We start from the raw sequence: 18,659 nt of genomic DNA on the forward strand, positions 1-18,659 counted from the left end.
ACCCCCTAATTCACGAACGGCCAAGTTTGAGGTACCTATCCGGTATCGCGATTCGATGTTTTCTCCGATCTAGACCATGGGCAAGCCAATGGACAGACTGAATTATCAAATTATCTATAGCGTTTTGGCATGGCCCCTCGTGGGAGCAATTGTTAGCACTGTATGGTTGAAATGCGCCTCACATCCGCGCTAAACAGACCGATCCGATTAAGAGGGATGGAACACAAGCCGCTCATGATCTTTAGATAAAGTGGCAAGGAGCACAACGATTACGGGTTTCGAAGCACAGTCATGTCACAGGTTCCAATAGCAACCGATAGCCAAAGGGTAACACGATCAACCATTCTCATTCCTCATCTACCCATATCCCAGCGTGATAGATTCCCCCCATCCAATTCGCATCGTCTATCCAATTCTCCCTCTCGACCTCGATCTGCATCCAACTCTCGGCACCCGACTACATCCCCGTACAAGACAATACATTACTCCCAACCCGTGCATGCGACGTATAGCCAACGCCGACTGTCAAGAACAGAGCCGATGAAAGGTGGCGTTGGGGGTGGAAAGAAGAAGAAAAAAACGAAGAAGGGGTAAGTAAGATCGCCGGCGGTACAAAACTCGAACAGGACCGGGGAACAAAGAACACCGTGATCAAAACCAAACCAACCCCCTAAAGATCCGTTCGGGTCGGTCCGGCCCTGTGGACGTGGGTCGCTTTGCGGCGAAATAGCACAGACAGATAAAGTTACACGCCGCCGCTTTCGGGGCAGACACGCGGCCCGATGAGCGCACTATGTGAGATGATGGATTACATCCCCTCGACCTCCCCGATCGGCCCATCGATAGGCGATCCGATCGCCAGGCCCATTCCGTCGCTGTGGCCGTTGGTAGCGGCGTCCATCTCCAGCTTCTCCTGCTGCGCGATCGCCTGGGCGGAGACGATTTCGGCGAGGCGTTTGAGGCGGGGGGTTTGGAGCCCTGTTGATATGTTAGCGAACGGGATCTTTTACCTAATCGTTGGGGACTGGGGATAGACACTTACAGCTCGGAGTATACGTCTCCAGCGCGGTGATGCGGCGTGGCTCGGCGATCTCGTAGGGCCCGGAATCCTCCATGTCGACGGCGGTGAGGAGCAGGACGTCGCTCTTCTCAGTGACACGGCTGGCTACGGCCTTCATGATCTCGCCGTTGATGGGCTGCTCGTAGTCGGCGACGAGGTATTGGTTGAGGAGCTTCTGGATCTGGCTGGGTGACAGCATCCAACAGATGTCCTGGATGATTTCGATGTCGTTGAGGGTGGCTTTCTTGAGCTGGAGGAGTTTGGTGGCTTGCTATGAAGGGGTTAGGATGGGGGCCGGCCAAATCTTCACAAGTGTGGACTTACCATTAAATGCTCGAGTTGCAACGTCCCCTCCGGCATGTCGTGGCTCTTGCACCATTCTTCGATCCTCGTGATGTTGTAGTTGATCTGCAACCCGCGCTTCCAGCTGAGGAAGTTCCTCCGCATCAGCAGATCGTTGAACGCCGTGACGCCCACCAGGCGCAGCAGCTCGGTGATCGCCTGCGTGATGATGGTGTCCTCGAGGTAGTACGCCTTCATGGCCTTGTAGACGTTGTTCAGCAGGCTCAGCAGGTTGTCCATCGAGTAGGCGGGTGCGGAGTTCGACTGTAGCAATTTGCCGAGGAAGCGGCTCGATTCATTGGTCACGAAGCCCGGGAGCGACTGGCTCTCGATGATGGCGGGGACGATCATCTTGTGCAACTTCTTCTTCAGCGACTTCATCCACGTGTGGTAGATGTTGAACTCTAGCGACTCGAGGTCGTGCTTGACGATCTCCAGCAGCCGGTCGTACTCGTAGTTGTCCGTCTTCTGCTGCTCGTACCAGTCCTCGGCGAGGAACACGAAGCTGAGCATCTCGTGCACGTTGGACAACCAGAACGCCCCGAGGTTGGTCGCGTCGTCGCCGTCATGGCCCATCACCTCCTGCTGCACGCTGGCCATGACGTTGGCGAGGAACTTCTCCGACTCCTTCACGAATCCGTTGTTCCACATCTCGCTCGTCACAAGGTTGATAAGGTACGCCGGGAACAGGACCTCCTTGTCCGTCGGCGGCGGCGTCCCGCTGGGGGCAGGGATCCGTAGACTGGAGATCAACCCGAACGTCACCTCGTTGTTCAGGCCATCCTCATCTGACAGTAAGTTCTCGAGCTCCAGCTCGATGTTCTCCAGCTGCGGGCTGTACGTGGCGGCAGCATTCTGTCGCACCCCGCTCGACACGACCGCCATGCTGACAGGCCGCGGGTTGTATTGCGAGCTGAACCGATCCATATGGACGGGCTCGGCGCCTGCACTGCGTCGCTTGGGCCGCTTGCTGCTGACGAGGTTGATGAGTCCGGAGGCCGGGGCGTGCGAGGAGCCATTGGTCATCTCGCCGTTGATCGGCGCGTTGCGCTTCGCCAGTTCGAGCTGGTCTTGCAGATCGATGAGCTGTTGGCGGAGGCTGTTCTTCTCGGTTTCGTTCTGGGTGGAGCGGCGCTTGGACTGCTTGAGCTCGCCTTCGGTAACGCGGAGAGATTCGCGGAGGGTCTTTTCTTCGTCTTGGAGGCGGCGGAGGTTGTGTTGCGTTTCTTCATGCTGCTGTTGCAATCGCTTGAAGTCGCTTTCCATTTGCGACAACCGAGCGGCGGTGATACCGGCTTGGTTGGCTTCGGCCTGCAGCTCTTTCGTGCGCGCTTCGAGGGCGGTGTGTCGCGTCCTCCAGGTCTTGATCTGGCTCTCGTAATTCTCGACCTTGCTCAGCAGCGTGTTGTTCTCGCGCTTCATCGTGCCCAGCGTCTGGGTCAGTTCGACGACCTTGTTCTCCAGCTTGTACGAGATCTGCTTGAGATCGCGGGCCTCCTCGCGCATCGTCTTGTACGTGGCGCGCGCCTCCCTCCCTCGCCACAAGCTCTGCACGATGACCACCTTGCGACGATAATTGCGCCACGCTTTGAGATCGCGGTTCGAGCGCCAGTTGCGTTGAATGATGCGCGCGGCGTTGCCGAGTCGAGTGTCCAGGATGTTCTTGCGGCAGAGGAACGCCTTCGCGCGGGATTGGAACTCGATAATATTGTTGCGCGTGGTGACATATTCCTTGCGGACTTTTTGGCCGCGCCAGAGGGTCTGGATCATCGTGGCGGCCCGGATCTGGCGCGCGTGTTCTGCCCGCATACGCGCCAGGTGCGCACGCATGAGGGACTGGAAATCGATGATCGACTCGCGGGCTTCGAGGTACTTTCGTCGATAATACTTGGCTCGCAGATTCTTCTGGATCATGATAGCCGCGTTGTTCAACCTATTCGTCCGCAGATTTTCCAAAAAGGCGAGCATGCCGGCGCGGAAGAAGATCTTGGTGAGACCCAGCTGATATTTGTCGGTCCCGTCGTTCTTCGCCGCTCCAAGAGCCTTCCTCAGAATTACGTCCGCCATGTCTCGAATCTCTGGAGTCCAATGATGCGATGTAACCAACATGTAGTAACGCAGCGCGAATTCTTCGTACGTCCATCGCGTTGGGTAACCGGCGCAACTGATTCGTACGGTTTCCAGAACACCACAAGCCCGCAGTTGAGACAGGACCATCGGCCCCTCGAACTTCCACGACTCCTTCCCTTCGTTGGGTTTGATACAGCGGATATAGTGCACATCCGTGGAATTAATCGTATTCATCAGCTCGATCAACGAGGATCGGAAGATGCCACCCAGCGTTGGTTTCCGGTTCACCGCGACACCAACACGCCTGCCCGAGGTTGCCATTGCGCCAGTCTTTTGGTTGTTTGCGCTGAGGCCGTCTTTTTCTCGGACGGTGGCGGCGGACTCGAGCACTTCGGCCAAGAATTGATTGGACGTGGACTTGAGGACCTCCATGTGCTCATCGGGAACAGTATCTCTATTCTTCTCGATGAACCCATCCGACTCGTAGGTCACGTCAATCGCGTAATGGCAAACGGTGAAAGCACTCTTGCCAAACCTTGGCTTCTTGTAGAATTTGTGCTTGTCGCCCGAGAAGTTGTGGTGGAGCTTGGTGACGAACTGCTCATCACTGCCCATGGGCAGCCTCGATTCCTCATCCAACAGCGAGAGGACTCCCATCTTCCCTTCGATTAGGTCAATGCAGGGCTGATTATCCGAGAAATCGATGAACGTCCAATCAATCTGCTCGCGGAGATATTCCTCCTGCTCCAGCTTGAAGACGTGCTGGTTAAACTCCTGCTGCAGCTTCTCGTTCGCGTAGTTGATACAGAACTGCTCGAACGAGTTCTTCGCGAAGTGCTCGAACCCGTAGATATCGAGCACGCCGATGAAGGTCGTCGCGTGGGTGAGGACATCTTCGGTCGCGAGGCTGAAGTTGATAACGTTGACCAGCCAATCGAACAGGCTCGAGTAGATGAACTTGGCCACCGAATCGCGGACAACCACGGCTTGCGCATGCGTCAGGTTGGACGTGATCTTCTCGCCGCGAGTGATCAATTGCTTCTTTACCGTCCATTTCGCAAACGTAGTCGAATCGATGCCAAGGAGCTCGCAAGCGGTGACAAGAGCAGGCTCATCAGGGGCGAGGACCGAGTCGGTACGGCTGGAGGTGATCTTGACATTGCCGATATGCAGCAGCGCCGCCAGGATTCGGAAGATTTCAGACTGCCGTGCAGGTTCGACACCGATCGTGGTCAGCGACTGTTTGGTCGCGTTGAACTCGGCTCGATCGTCGACTCCGTCGATGGTTGGCGAGCTGCCTTGGTTCAGGTAGCTGAAGTCCTCCACCGACCCGAGGCTGAGCGCCTCCTTCTCCGCATCGGACGCTCCCGCCACCAGCTGATAGAAGATGTGGTAATTCCGTTCCTTCAACGGCTGGAACACCAACCGTGACCGCTCCAGCAGGTATGTCCGAATTTTCGCGCCGATGATCTCAGTGTCCCGGTTAAACATGATCTCGATATACTTCCCGAACCGCGAGGAATTGTCGTTCCGCGTAGTCTTCGCGTTCCCGAACGCCTCCATGATGGGGTTGGTGGCGAGGATCTGCTCCTCGGTCTCGCTCATGGCGTCGCCGCCCTTTCGTAGCCGCTTGCTGGGGGAGTCGGGGGATTCGCGCGTCGCGAAGTATCGCATGATGTATTTGGCGCTGACGGTTTTCCCGGCGCCGGACTCACCGGACACCACGATGGTCTGGTTTCGTTGGTCGCGGATCATGTCGGCAAACGCCTCTTCCGCGATGGCGAACAGATGCGGCGCCTGGGACGAACGCTGTTTGCCGGCGTACACCTGCACCATGCCGGGGACATAGAGGTTGTCGACGCGCGCGAAGGGATTCGTGGCTATCAATACGATCCCGCTATATGTATAGATCTCCTTCTGCGCATATCGTAGTCTAATCGCTTGCAGCACTGATCTTATTGTCAGTATCCGGCATTCCGTAGATAGGTATAGGGTCTAGGAGACATGTTCATACCGGCAGGCTCGTTTAAATGAGATAAATTCGTCAGGTCATCGCTAGCCTCCAGCATGGCCGGATTCATCAAGGGGGGTAAGACACCTCCGGCATCGTTCTCTACAATGTCTAGAGTGGTTTCGACTGTCCGAGCCTATACCTCGTCGCATCAGCATACTTCCACGATGGTATACGTTTCTATCAGGGTCCACATACCTCTCCAGTGTCCAATCTAAAGATCAACTGCACTTTCTCTCCATTGATCTTTTTCTCCTCCAACTCCGAGGCAACCCATCCCTCGGCCTGATCGGGTTGCCATGCTCTCGTGCCGACTTCGTATATATGTGCCATCGTGCAGGGCGTCGAATGGGAAGGGACGCTCCCACGGAGCTCCTACCGATGTTTCCACGTGTCGGGTCTATCGGAGACGAATGGGATACGGCACGGCGGAAGTCGCGAGGAGAGAACCACGGGGATCGAACCAGAATGGAAGGGGGAGGATCGGTGGACAAAAGCAAGGTCTCCCTGAGGCCGAACCCAACGCCGATGCTATGAGGAAAGCAGGAGGGGAAATGGCATCCGTCGGGACCTGGAATCCAATCAAGAAGAAGGATAAAAAAGAAGGGGGAAATGATGATGATAACGGATGGAAGGAATTGAAGGATGAATGATAAGGGGAAGCAAAGAAGAAGAGGAGGGCCCAGCTGATGTGTCGAGGATGAAGATGAGGATTGATGATGATGAGTCCAGGTGGATAAGGTATGGAATATGGAGAAAGGTCCGAAAGTAAGGTCCGAAAGTATGGACGGTGATGATGACCAGTCCCTTTCTTTGGGATTTCGGCCTTTTGGGAGCGGAAGAAATGTTCGAGAAGTCGGGTCCTTCTGGCGTCGGTCTGGCGTCTGGCTGGCGTGTGCTTCTCCGGCCGGCGGCACGGGCCAAAGGTGTGTGTGTCTCTGGCCTCTGCTCTGTCACTACTCTACTGTGTCTCGAATAATTAACTCTCTAATCTGCGGAATATGTCTAGTTATCGAGAGTCGGCTCTCCCGGTCTCTCCCTGCAACCATTAACCAACCACGCGGATGATCCGAACACCGTGTATGGAACTATGGATAGAATCATAGAAGTAGATCGAGTACGGCAGTTTCAAGCACCTTGGAACATGCAATAGATGATCAGAATCGCGGTTAACCAGAATCTATTTTCTCCTGAATTCCCTCCTCACCGCCTATGATTAGCCTTCCCCCGCCAACTGCATGACCGCATTCAGCAGTGAATAGATCAGGAACACCATTGACCATTCATGTATTATTCACTACTGCAAGCCTCCTCGTCTGACCACCAACGGCCTCCACACCCTCCATCGCCCATCGACTGTTCGCTCTTGATGGCCTCCATTCCGCCCTATCATATGTGGCACGGGGGACCCCGCCCTCTCTGCATGCAGCGTCGTAGCGTCGGCTCACCCTGCTGTGTAACGCTGGGAGACAAAGCATTGCTCGCCACACATGGTACGGGGCTGGCGACGATGACGAGATCATCCATCTATAAAAACGTGATATCCTGGTGGAGTTCGTAGAGTAGAGAAAAGGGGACATATTTCCTGCCAAGTTGCATCTAATTACCTAGAATGGATAGTCATGTCCATTTAGGGAGAGTTGGGTTGTTTCATAATATCTCGGCGGGATGTCGAATGGTCGATCCATCCCGCGGCCCCCGCAACGAGGCTCTCCTATTCGCTTGACCCGCAGTTAAATGCTGGCTATGTATTCCTTCCATCGCCGCCATGATTTTATATCTTCCGCAAGAACGCCGTCCGCATGTTAAATGTCCGTCCAAATATCCTGGAATAGCTTTTAGACGCGCTGGATCTGATGTGCCGTGCCGTTGAGGTTCTACACGCGTGCCGTGTCCCGGTTGCTAAGGCTAGGACTGAGTTGAGTTGATGTACAATAGATAAAACAGAAAAGTATGCTCCCCCTAATACAGCATGCGAGTGCGAATGCAAGCTTTCGATGGTCAGCCGTTCTATCCAACTCATAAAAGCGCAGGGGAAAAACTCACAAGTCAACTCCTCCAAGCTGTGCCAGATCTCCTTGATCTCATTCTGATCGACGTCGCTGATATCCGCCATCAGATACGCCACCTCCCCTCGGCTGTCCGTCATCTGCTTGTCAACGTTATGGTTCCCCAGTACCTCGTTGACCTTTCGCAGTACGCCCGGCACGTTGCGATGGATGTAGATGACCTGCGTTGTCTCGTCAGCTGCCGTTCCAATGGACCCGATTCAACCCCATGACTTACCCGTAGCGTCGCCGTCTGATCCGGCGTCAGGCTTCGGAGGTTCACCTCCGGCATGTTCACCGCGCCGATCGTGTTGCCCTCGTTGACGTACCGCGCCAGCGCCTCGCCCACCTCCGTCCCGATGGCGCTCTGCGCCTCCTCCGTGCTGCCGCCGATATGCGGCGTGAGGATGAGGTTCTTCAGGCTGCGGAGATCATCCACCCAGGCGCTGAGCTCGTGGTTGAAATAATCCCCATTGCCACCGGGCTCGTTCGGGTAGACATCCAGTGCGGCGCCGGCCAGCTTCCCGCTGCGCATCGCGTTGATCAGCGCGGGGATATCGACGACGCTCCCTCGCGCGTTATTGATCAAGTAACTCCCCTTCTTCATCCATCCGAACTCCTGCTCCCCAAACATCCCCGTCGTCTCCGGCGTCTCCGGCACATGCAGCGTCACGAAGTCCGACAGCTCTAGGCAGTCCTTCAGCGTCGCCGTCTGCCGCGCCACCCCCAGTGCCATCAGGTTCACCACGTCGTAGTAGATCACCGTCATCCCCATCGCCTCCGCGAGCACGCTCAGCTGGCTGCCGATGTGTCCGTACCCCACGATCCCCAGCGTCTTCCCGCGCACCTCCCAGCACCCCGCGCTGACTTTGTTCCACGTCCCCGAGTGCAGCTCCGTGCTGCGGTCGCCCAGCTGCCGCGCTAGCGCGATTACCTCGCCGATCACCAGTTCGGCGACCGAGCGGGAGTTGCTGAAGGGGGAGTTGAACACTGCGATGCCGCGGCGGGCCGCATGCGCGAGGTCGACTTGGTTGGTGCCGATGCAGAAGCAGCCGATGACGAGGAGGTGTTGGGCGGCGTCGAGGACGCGGGCGGTGAGCTTGGTTTTGGAGCGGATGCCGATGACGTGGACGTCTCTGTTATCAAGCCGCATGGTTAGAATCTTCTGTATATATGAGAGCGTCGTAGGCGGGGGACGGTCGACAACACCCACTCACTTAATTTTCTGTATCAACTCGTCTTCCGGTAAACTCTTCTTCACGCATTCCACCTGATACCCCGCGCCCCGCAGGATGTTCACGCCGGTCGCGTTCACATTCTCGAGCAGCAGCACCTTCACGTCCTCGGTGGCGAACGGCTTCAACTGCCGGGCGGTTGAGACCCGCGTCAACGGTGCCCCGCCAGCATTGCTGGGCGAGTGGAAGGCGAGCGTCGGCGAGCTCGAGACCGTATTCCAGGAATTCGAGACCGAGTCCTGCGTCTTGCGCGTGCCTTGGATGTCGAGTTCGGAGGCGGGTGCCATCTTGGTGCGAGGTCGGAGGAAATCCGTCGAGGTGTGAAGCGGTCGAGGCGAAGGTTTTAGGATGGAGGGAACAGAAAGGAAGCAATTGGGAGAACAATGGAAATACCCGAGACTTATTCGGAGCGTTCAATGCGTTTTATACTCGTATGTTTCAAAATTGGAAGGGTGGTGACTGGTTAGATCGGCTCAACAAATATCCCACCCAAAATTTCTCTCACCGGCGTCGACTCATCGGCGAGGATGACGCGATGGGATTTTTGGTGGGGGGGTGGTCTGACGATTCCCCGCGACACCCCTCGCCTGCAACGCCTGCAACGCAGATCCCAATGCAAGATGCATCGGAATTCATGCAGTCAGCGTTAGGCGGGATCGGAGATGTCCAGAAAAGTATGTGAGCCTCACTGTTGCCCCTGCAAGACGACTGGAAGTTTACATAGTGTTCAATGCTCGACTGCTGCTTGGCCTCATTGAAAATGGATGGATTGTCTCTATGGTAGATACCTCGATACCAGCAGTGGAATAAGCTCATACACGTACAACAGTCAATCCAGCCGATCATCACCAGTCATCGATCATGCAATGTGTAACCGGATTTTCCCCATGCTGGAGTCTACTTGATAAAGGACCATTTTACCTCATGAATGAGGGACAAGGCAACCCATCCCTAACGAACCACCCATCCATCTCCCGAACAAAAGCAAATACGCGCCGAAAAAGCAACCACGATCCTGTCGAATGCCCGTTTCTGCCGTCGTGCGCGTTCATGAATCGGATCTCCCCCAGCATGCAAAAAACGTCCCCCCGACAGCAAAACCCGACGATTAAGGAGCGTAACGTGGTGGGTTTGATTATTAGATATGCAACGTGAATTGGAAGGCAGGAAAGCAATCATGGTTGGGCCCGATGAAACGGAGTGTGCGGCCCGCTTTAGGGGGTGCCGGCGTAAGGCGTGCAGGATGGCGATTAACGGTAGCTGGGCGCTTCCGCGGGTAAAGCCTCACCGGCGTCATTTGATGTTGGATCATTTGACCGGGACTACCGACGCTTAGCTTTGTTTGCACTCCGCGGCCTCTTGCTTGGGCTTACCGCCCTCCTCCTAGGTTCTGTTAGCTTTCGCGTCGTGGACACCGTGGAAACCCGTCGTACATACGCCATCATCGGATTCCTCGTCATCGTCGCGGTCATCGCTGAGATCGTCTTCCTCCTCCTCGTCGAAGTCGTCGAACTCGTCCTCATCCAGATCCTCGAACTGCTCGTATCGCAACGCTTCGCCGGTGAACCAGTCGATGGCGCGGGGGATGAGCTTCTCCTTGATGTCTTCGCCGAGCTGGTAGTCGAGCTCGAGACGATCCTCGATGTCGTCGTCGGGATCGCGCTCGTCGTCGTCTGACGGTGCCTCCGGGGGGCTGAAGAAGTTGAAGAACGATTCCGTGGGGACGGTGCGCTTCACGATGCGGGTTTGCTTGGTGGCTAATCGGAGGTAATCAGTATATGCATCCACTGCAAGGGATGAACGGGGGCTTACTCTTGTTGCGCTGCTTCTTGCTCTCTACTTGGACGGTGAGGTCCTTGCCCGCTTTCCAGTCAATCTTGTCGCCTTCAGCATGATCGTAGATGAAATCGCCACCGTATCCGTTCTCTTCCTGGTAGAAGTAGGACTTGGTGATCGTCTTGTTGGTGAAGAACTCGTTCTCCTGGAACTCGAAGATCAGGCGGAACCCGGGACGGTCAAGGTATTCCATGCGGACGTCGGTCAGATTCTTCAGGGCCTGCTCGTCCCGGTCTGTGATCAAATCGGCCAGCGAGATGTTGCTCTTCATGGCGGACAGCCAGAACTCGGGAATGCCCTTGACATCGGTGGCCTGGTCCGCCTCTTCGGACGGCTCGCCGATCCCGCCTTCCTTCAGCTGTTCCTCTCCGGTCGTGATCTCATCCTCGGTCGGCTCCACCTCGCCGTTGACGACCTTCGCTCGCTTCTGGTACAGCGGGGTGAACTTGGCGAAGTACTTCTTCTCGAGCGCCAAGACTTCTTCCTGGAACTCGGCTTCGAGCTTCGAGTGCTCCTTTTGCACGGCCTTGAGGCCAGCAAGTCGTCGTCGAACCACCAGCGGCAGCTTCTCCACGTATCCAGAGGGCTGACCGACCAGGTGGTTCAGCCGTCCTTGGATGGCGGCGAGGATGCGCGGGTCTTTTGAAAGGGTGGAAAGGGCGGCGACTCGGTCAAGTTCCTCTGTGAAGCGGGGACGATGTTAGATGGAGATCATAAATAAGACTTTCCTTGGAGGGGATCTCGTACCTTCATCGATGGTGGAAACACCCGGCTCTTGAGCCCTTGAAGATATCGGTGCCGCGTTGGCGGGAGTATTTTGAGGAGTGCTAGTTAAGGAGATCGGTTAGTCCATGATGATTTCTCGGTGCTTGGGGTGGGTGGTCTACGGTGGTGGTGGTTCAAAAACTTTCGTGCATGCAAAAACCCAGCGTGGGGCAATGGAAGTGTTTGTGAGAGACTTACGGAGCGGTACTCATGGTATCGAGCTTCTTGTTTCTGATGGGTTCCGACATGATGCAGGAATAAGCCTGGCTTGGCTTTCGATATGTTTGGAGAGTGTTAAAGGAGTTCTAAGGACGGAGAACAAGCGAATCTGATGGGAGATGGGGGTGATGTAGGTATGTGGGTATGTGGGATGTTGAGGGTTGAGAGAGATTCTCAGTTTTGTTAGTGTCAGAGTGAGAGAGAACCTGAAAGCGGGAACTGGATGCGGCGCCTTATGACAAAGTTCAGTTGCTCACTAGTGCCTCTGCCAACCGATCTTACGCGGGTCAGGGCTTTCTACTTCCCCGTCGAAATTTTCGCCTCCCTGGATGGACTCTGGAATCAGTTGGGCAGGAGAAAATGGATCAGATGGCGAAAACACTTTCGGTACTTTGCGAGCCAAGTGAACGCAGATTATTGTTCTGAAATCTCCAGGTCTCACCGCCTCCCGGTTGATCTTCGGTCGAGGTCGACATCTAGGGGGGGCGGCTAGGGAAGGGAGAATCGATGGCGGGGACCTAGACCATCCCTCTCTGTCTCTTACTTTCTTTGGGAATTCAGAACACCTTTATTAACCCATGGCATCTAACGTTAAAGAAAGTACCGAACATTCTACTCTATTTAGTTGGGTATGGTAGACCGGTGGACTCGCTCTCAAAATCGCTCACCCCTAATGAGCCTCCCTACAATGCTGTCACACGATGACAATGGCGTCGACATCAGTACAATATCCATCAGTCTCGTAATTTCTATTCTCTATTATAGTACTCCGTACACCCCACCATACCAAGTACCAATTCCCATCTATCCCATGGCATCGTTCCCAGCCTGTTGTGCAACAGTGTTAGTCCACCCGCCGCAACCGACGAGTCATGTGCGCCGCCCCAAATGCGGCCAACCCCCCGATAAAGAGACAAACCGCAATGGCGTTCGGCCCATCCGTGGAATTCTGCTCATCGGGACCCGCCTGTTTGTCTAGCTCGGGACTTTTGCCGGGTTCGAGAATGGAAAACACGATCCACGACAAAAACGTGCCAAGAAACTGGGGCAGGGTGGTGAAGATGTTGAGGATCCCAAGGTAGACACCCGTCAGCTCCCCGGGACCATTTTCGCCGGCATCGACGGTCGATCGAGATGGAATTCCGGTGGATTCGGGATCGTTCTTGTCTCGGAAGGAGTCTTTCTCGTTTTCGAGCTTGCTCATCCGGTTGATCTCGATTCCCATGAAGGTAAAGGGAGCCCAGCATTGTAGTGCCCATGGACTATATCAAAGAATCAGCTGGTGCCACAGACTCCGGAACGATATATCAACTTACACTCCGCAGACTCCAACTATCACGGTCGCCATCCCTAGCGAAGTGATGAACGGAGCCATACACATCGCCACCGCGAACATAAGGTGAGAAGTAGCCCATACCCCAAGCAGATCCGGTCGTCTTGACTCGAACATCCGAGCCACCTTCTCCAATTGCACCGGGGGTCGAGGCGTGTATCCCGACTCGTCCGAATCAGGCGATCGGACGAGCCAAGGGAGCGCCACACTCGACACGAAAGTGACCGTCGAAAATGCCACCAACGTCAAACTCCCTACCCGGCCGATCTCGCCGAGCGTGTCGGGATGCTCGCGAACGTCGTCGCGGACATTGTATCGGAGCCAGATCTCACCCAGCCAGGTGGACGTGTAGAACAGGAACGGGAACCACCCGATCCAACTCCAGAACTGGACCCAGCAAATTACCGCGATTCGGGGTGGTAGGTGTCGCATAGTTTTGAGGATGTGCGTCACCATCTCGATAGCGCCCATGCCATCGTCGTCCGAACTACTATAGCAAGGTATTAAAACCGGTGAATACGGCCGTTGAAGTGTTCTGGAAGCGTGACTTACCCGTTCGCAAGTAGCGGCTTTTCTGTGACGCCCCAGCAAGTCAATCCCACGGAGCCGAGCAGCATCATCGCCGATACCATCACCATCTGCTTGAATTGAGAGTCGCCAAGGACGGTACCAAACACCTTCGCCAGGTCCAGAGACCCAATCGCGTATCCCAATAGATGCCCAACGGCAACCATCCGACTCGCCCACGCACTTCCCATCTGCTGCTTCGACGCCGGTAACGTGTCCACGATCAAACTCCTCGAGCTCGCCTGGACCGCATTGATCGCGAAATCGATTCCGTAAATCGCCAGGACGGCCGCCGCGATCGTGACGTCCTTCTCCATCGCCGAATCGAAGACGACAACCGACATGATCTGCCGCGTCCACCCAAGGAGGATCAACGAGAAGATCACAATGACGGTGCCGCCAATCATGAAGGGTCTGCGACGACCCCAGGGTGAACGCGATCGATCGGCAAGAGCTCCCACGAGGGGCTGCATGATGAGACCGGAAAGGGGACCGGCGAGCCATACTAGGGAAACGCGGGATTTCGTGAGTCCTAACTCGAGGAGGTACGGAGTGCAATAGGCTACGGGTCGTGTGAGCGGCGTGCTTTGAACGTTTAGATCCATAGAGCAAAAGGACGTATGCACATGGAGGGACAATACATACTCATCTCAATGCTCCAAGTGAATCTAAAATATGTGTCAGGTATGCTTCGGACGATATGGGGTATAGGGATCATACTGTATCCCCACCAAGCAGGCAGTAAGAAGAAACATCCTCGTCGCCTCTGACGAGCCTTTAATTCCCCCATCATTCAAAAATCGACCTTGACCTCCCATCTTCTTGGGTTATCAAAGGCATCGATTAGGAGCTATTGGTTGACCGCAAACCGGGTCAGGGCTAGTGAGAGCGAGCAGGAAACAACCCAAAGAGTGACTTTGGTCAGACAAGGAGACTGTGCGACGATCAACAAGTAGAACTGGAAATTGGAGAAATGAAATCGTGAAGCAGCGGGAGAGTAAGACTTTGAAATACTGTGGTCATACCAAGTACCAAGGAGACTTGCCGAGCCTCTCAACAATCGACGCATGCTGGGACCCGCTTGTTCCGGATATCAAGGCAAGCCCCAAGGGGTACGTGTACAGTACAGTTCATATGGGTCGCCTACCGGTCCTTACGGTATGGACCTTAATGACCGAATTTTGGCTTCCTACATCCCATGGCATGGACGCCATAAAGTCCGGATTATCTGGTGCGATTGCCAGCGTGAGGTATTGCGCTGGTCAGTGGTGACGAATCCGATGCCAAGAACTTAAAGGATGAACTGCCAAATCTCACTAGTCCAGAAATGGTTAAGTGCGAAAACCCCACGTGGCAGGGATTCGACGAGATTTGAAAACTTTCCAGGCTACCAGAGAGTAACGAGACCACTCACTATTTGGAGGAATTCCGTCTCGCAAAACCGCTGGACTACCACGATAAAAGTATGCATGGCCCTGGAATCTGCTAGTATCACCGTTGCTAACATCTTGCCAGGTTCAAAATGGGTGTCGGACGTCGCATGCAAAAGCAAGGCCCGCCGCCTCCGCTAGATGAATCCAAAGTGACGAGAAAGCGAAAGGAATTTCAAAACCAAGATGCGCCGGACACCAAGAAGAGGAAGTTTGACAAGAACTCCAAATCGGCTCCGGGTACCTATGGTAGATCCAGAGCTGCGTCCACCAAGCCCAAGGTGACCGCGAAGGTCGACGATCGGAAAGTCAAGGCCGCGCCGAAGACCAAGCAACCACAGGCCCGCAAAGTACCCGCTGCGAAGTCCAAGAAAGTTGTATCTGTTGAAGCTAGCGCATCTGACGACCTCGAAGTGCTTGAGGATGGTTCGGATATTGATATGTCGGAAGATTTAGATATGGCCGAGAATGGTCTGGAGGGCTTCAAGGCACAGTTGGATGACATTGAAAGCGATGGGGAGGACGAGGGATCATCTATTGGGGCGGAAGGCGACGATTTCCTTGGATTGGGGTCCGAAGCCTCCGACTCCGTCGTTGACTCGGAAGATGAAGGCTTGAGCCAGGCCGCCCGGCGAGCGATTTGGTCCGAGGACGAAGACGACGGATCACTTTCCGACACCGAGCAACTGACGGCCTCGAACATCGCGGGCTTGTCGAAGCAACTAGACCGAGAACAAGCGCAAGAAGCCGCTGAAGCGCAAGCCGAGTTGGAAGAGGCGCAGTTACAAACGAACATCTTGGGCGATCAAGATGGAATGTTCTCCGACTCGGACGGCGACGCCGAGGGAGTTCCGAAAATCGCTCGGCTCGCGCCCGATCTCCAGTTCCTACGACAGCGGATATCCGAAGCGATTCGCGTGCTCGACAACTTCTCGCAGCTGGCTGAGGAGGGGAGAAGCCGGTCGGATTATATGCAGAAGTTGTTGAAGGATATCTGCACGTACTACGGATATTCGCCGTTCCTCGCCGAGAAGCTCTTCCTGCTCTTCCCTCCGAAAGAAGCTCTCGCCTTCTTCGATGCCAACGAGACCCCGCGACCGGTCGTCCTCCGTACCAACACGCTCCGCACTTCGAGGCGCCAGCTCGCACAGGCATTGATCAGCCGTGGTGTGTCTCTGGAGCCCGTGGGCAAGTGGTCCAAGGTGGGACTCCAAGTATTCGAATCTCCCGTGCCGTTGGGTGCCACCCCCGAGTACCTTTCCGGACAATACATGTTACAAGCCGCAGCATCATTCCTCCCCGTCATGGCTCTCGCGCCGCAGGAGCACGAGCGTGTACTGGACATGGCATCCGCGCCCGGTGGAAAAACGACGTACGCCGCCGCGCTGATGCGCAATACCGGCTGTATCTTCGCCAACGACGCCAACAAGCAGCGAGCCAAGGGTCTTATCGGCAACATCCACCGCATGGGCGTCAAGAACACTGTCATCTGCAACTACAACGCTCTAGAGTTCCCGAAGGTGATGGGCGGGTTCGACCGAGTGCTGCTGGACGCTCCGTGCAGCGGCACCGGCGTCATCAGCAAAGATCCCAGCGTCAAAACAAACAAGACCGAGAAAGACTTCCTGCGCCTCCCCCACCTGCAGAAGCAGCTGCTGCTGGCCGCGATCGACAGCACCGACCACGCATCCAAGACCGGCGGCTACATCGTCTACTCCACCTGCAGCGTGACGGTCGAAGAAAACGAGCAGGTGGTGCAATACGCCTTATCACGACGCCCCAACGTCAAGATCGTGCCCACTGGCCTTCCGTTCGGCCGCGAAGGCTTCACCAACATCATGGGCAAGAAGTTCGACGCCTCGATGAAGGAGACGCGTCGCTTCTACCCGCACGTGCAGAATCTCGACGGGTTCTTCGTGTGCAAGCTGAAGAAAACCGGACTGACGCCGGCAAACGCGGTGCACGCCAATGGCGTTGGCGCCGGTGTGGTGAAAGCTGCGGAGGAAGAGGCGGTGGACCGGACGCCTTTGAGGGATGAGGAGGAAGAGAAGGCGGATGAATTCGGTGGGTGGGATGAAGAGGAGGATGCGCAGTATATTGAGCGGGCGAAGAAGAAGTCGATGAGGAGAAGGGGGTTGAATCCGAAGTTGGCCGGGAGGAAGCCAGTGGAGAAGAAGGCGAGCTGAGGCTCGCTAACGTTGTAGATTTCAGTATTCAGCAGGAGGATACTATCTTCCTTCATAAAAATTGTGCAGTTAAGGTTCGAGCGACTGATATCCAAACCCTGCCCTCCCGCATCCACTCCATGCCAGTCGAGGGCTTAAGTCCGGAGACTGCATCTAACATCAGGTCAAAGTAAAGCAGTTAGAAAAGATACTCGGTCCTGAGCTTCGATTCAACCCTACTCCGTACCGCATCTCCACGGCACACGCAGCTCATTGTTCTCTCCCTTCGCGTAATAGCCTGAATTCGCGGCAGACTAGCAGCCCCTGAAAGGTTGCCTTCCCGAATTTGAACCACCACAGACGGTGCCAACCATAATCTATAAATTGGAATCTCTGCAGCTCTTTAGCGGCCTTAGGCATAATCATGGATCCTATCTCGTTCATCGCTCAATCCATTCTTCTTGCCACTACCAGTTCGTCGGAGAATCATCGATGATTCAAACCAGAGAACATAACATGGTGAAGAACTTCTCGAGGACTAAGTACCCAATATAAATCTCTGGTTCGAAGGTGCCCCGTCCACAATATCCGATACACAGATCTCCGGGTAGTCCCCTAGCTCATCTTGTAGGTATAATCCAGTCCAGTCAGCAGCAACGACTGATTCCCAAGAACGGGTGTCAAGTTCGGGAATTGCGAACACTTGTCGCAATCGACCAGTATCATAGAATCTTGAAGATACTAATGGGTCGAACTTGGAATGCGTCGGTTTACCTCTGCATAAACCCCCGCTGCATGCAACATTAGGGACGTAGAGTTCTGCGAGCTTTCAGTTCGACCGTGTCAATCGTTTCGAACTCCGATTCAACCGCTTACTATTCCATTCTGTGTGGATCGAAGCCAGAAAGAACTGTGGTGGCGTCCTAAGTCGAATTTCTGTAACATATCCAAGGCCAGTCTGTCGGAAAATAAGGACGCATATGATCGAGTGATGCCAAGTTCATCGGTAGAAAAGCGCACCCGTAGCGGTACCTCTGACTGAGAAGTATGGAGCCATCCCAGGACCTCTTGTTGCCCTGTGTTACTGCTAACCCGCGGTGAAGATGTATTACATCTTGACGTCGTGTTGGTACATCCAACGACAGGGGAAATGCGGAGCGGAACCCGGAGCATCGCAAGACAACTGATCCGACCGACCAGAATCAAAACGAAACACGACGGATGCATGGTGCTTTCAAAAACAGCGCTGTTCAATCAAAAAGATTGTAGAGACTCTGAACGCAAGGCGACGGTAGCAAATTGAATTTAATCAAGTACCTGAATTCCGTTGCCGCATGATACTCGTACACAGTCAAAACTAACCTGGGAGATAGATCCTCGATATGAACCTACGATACCCTACCGGACGATAATAGGCCGAACATTGGACAGAACAATTCCTGAAATGAGAAGTAGAGTTTTCTGTGCGTGCCTCACTTCGATTGCTTTGGTCCATCATGTCCTCCTCCTCGCGCCCTCAGGAGACTCGTCGGGCGGGGAAGACATGGAGATCAGCCCTGCCATCGCCTAAAGGGCGTA

At 54.9% G+C, this 18,659-nt stretch overlaps 6 protein-coding genes across 6 annotated transcripts; 1 reads left to right on the plus strand and 5 right to left on the minus strand.

Annotated features, from left to right (window-relative positions):
- Positions 1-701: 701 nt before the first annotated feature.
- On the minus strand, positions 702-6,024 carry P152DRAFT_316651 (myosin-2). Its single transcript, XM_033675193.1, has 5 exons — positions 5,682-6,024; positions 5,487-5,619; positions 1,385-5,421; positions 1,043-1,331; positions 702-978 (listed from the first exon to the last, which is right to left on the minus strand). The coding sequence occupies exons 1-5, from the start codon at positions 5,814-5,816 to the stop codon at positions 809-811; spliced, it is 4,764 nt and encodes a 1,587-aa protein (XP_033535005.1). The 5' UTR covers positions 5,817-6,024; the 3' UTR covers positions 702-808.
- A 1,421-nt stretch (positions 6,025-7,445) lies between these two features.
- On the minus strand, positions 7,446-9,053 carry P152DRAFT_473105 (D-3-phosphoglycerate dehydrogenase-like protein; the record flags this gene model as incomplete). Its single annotated transcript, XM_033681204.1, has 4 exons — positions 7,446-7,474; positions 7,530-7,713; positions 7,770-8,667; positions 8,749-9,053. 4 exons carry the CDS (start codon positions 9,051-9,053, stop codon positions 7,446-7,448), a joined length of 1,416 nt encoding a protein of 471 aa, XP_033535006.1.
- A 951-nt stretch (positions 9,054-10,004) lies between these two features.
- P152DRAFT_457734 (NAP-domain-containing protein) lies at positions 10,005-11,983 on the minus strand. Its single transcript, XM_033679292.1, has 5 exons — positions 11,566-11,983; positions 11,350-11,429; positions 10,579-11,283; positions 10,204-10,523; positions 10,005-10,149 (listed from the first exon to the last, which is right to left on the minus strand). Exons 1-5 carry the CDS (start codon positions 11,613-11,615, stop codon positions 10,099-10,101), a joined length of 1,206 nt encoding a protein of 401 aa, XP_033535007.1. The 5' UTR covers positions 11,616-11,983; the 3' UTR covers positions 10,005-10,098.
- A 132-nt stretch (positions 11,984-12,115) lies between these two features.
- P152DRAFT_457735 (MFS general substrate transporter) lies at positions 12,116-14,312 on the minus strand. The gene is made up of 5 exons (XM_033679293.1): positions 14,207-14,312; positions 14,132-14,154; positions 13,472-14,048; positions 12,903-13,409; positions 12,116-12,848 (listed from the first exon to the last, which is right to left on the minus strand). Exons 2-5 carry the CDS (start codon positions 14,133-14,135, stop codon positions 12,431-12,433), a joined length of 1,506 nt encoding a protein of 501 aa, XP_033535008.1. The 5' UTR covers positions 14,136-14,154; positions 14,207-14,312; the 3' UTR covers positions 12,116-12,430.
- Positions 14,207-14,706, minus strand: P152DRAFT_457736 (uncharacterized protein). The gene has a single exon (XM_033679294.1). It carries the CDS (start codon positions 14,553-14,555, stop codon positions 14,337-14,339), a length of 219 nt encoding a protein of 72 aa, XP_033535009.1. The 5' UTR covers positions 14,556-14,706; the 3' UTR covers positions 14,207-14,336.
- On the plus strand, positions 14,665-17,536 carry P152DRAFT_457737 (NOL1/NOP2/sun family putative RNA met). The gene is made up of 2 exons (XM_033679295.1): positions 14,665-14,949; positions 15,002-17,536. The coding sequence occupies exon 2, from the start codon at positions 15,009-15,011 to the stop codon at positions 17,100-17,102; it is 2,094 nt and encodes a 697-aa protein (XP_033535010.1). The 5' UTR covers positions 14,665-14,949; positions 15,002-15,008; the 3' UTR covers positions 17,103-17,536.
- Positions 17,537-18,659: the final 1,123 nt, after the last annotated feature.

The sequence above is a fragment of the Eremomyces bilateralis genome (assembly GCF_010015585.1).
Source record: "Eremomyces bilateralis CBS 781.70 unplaced genomic scaffold P152scaffold_7, whole genome shotgun sequence".
In the NCBI taxonomy this organism is placed as follows: Eukaryota; Fungi; Ascomycota; class Dothideomycetes; order Eremomycetales; family Eremomycetaceae; genus Eremomyces; species Eremomyces bilateralis.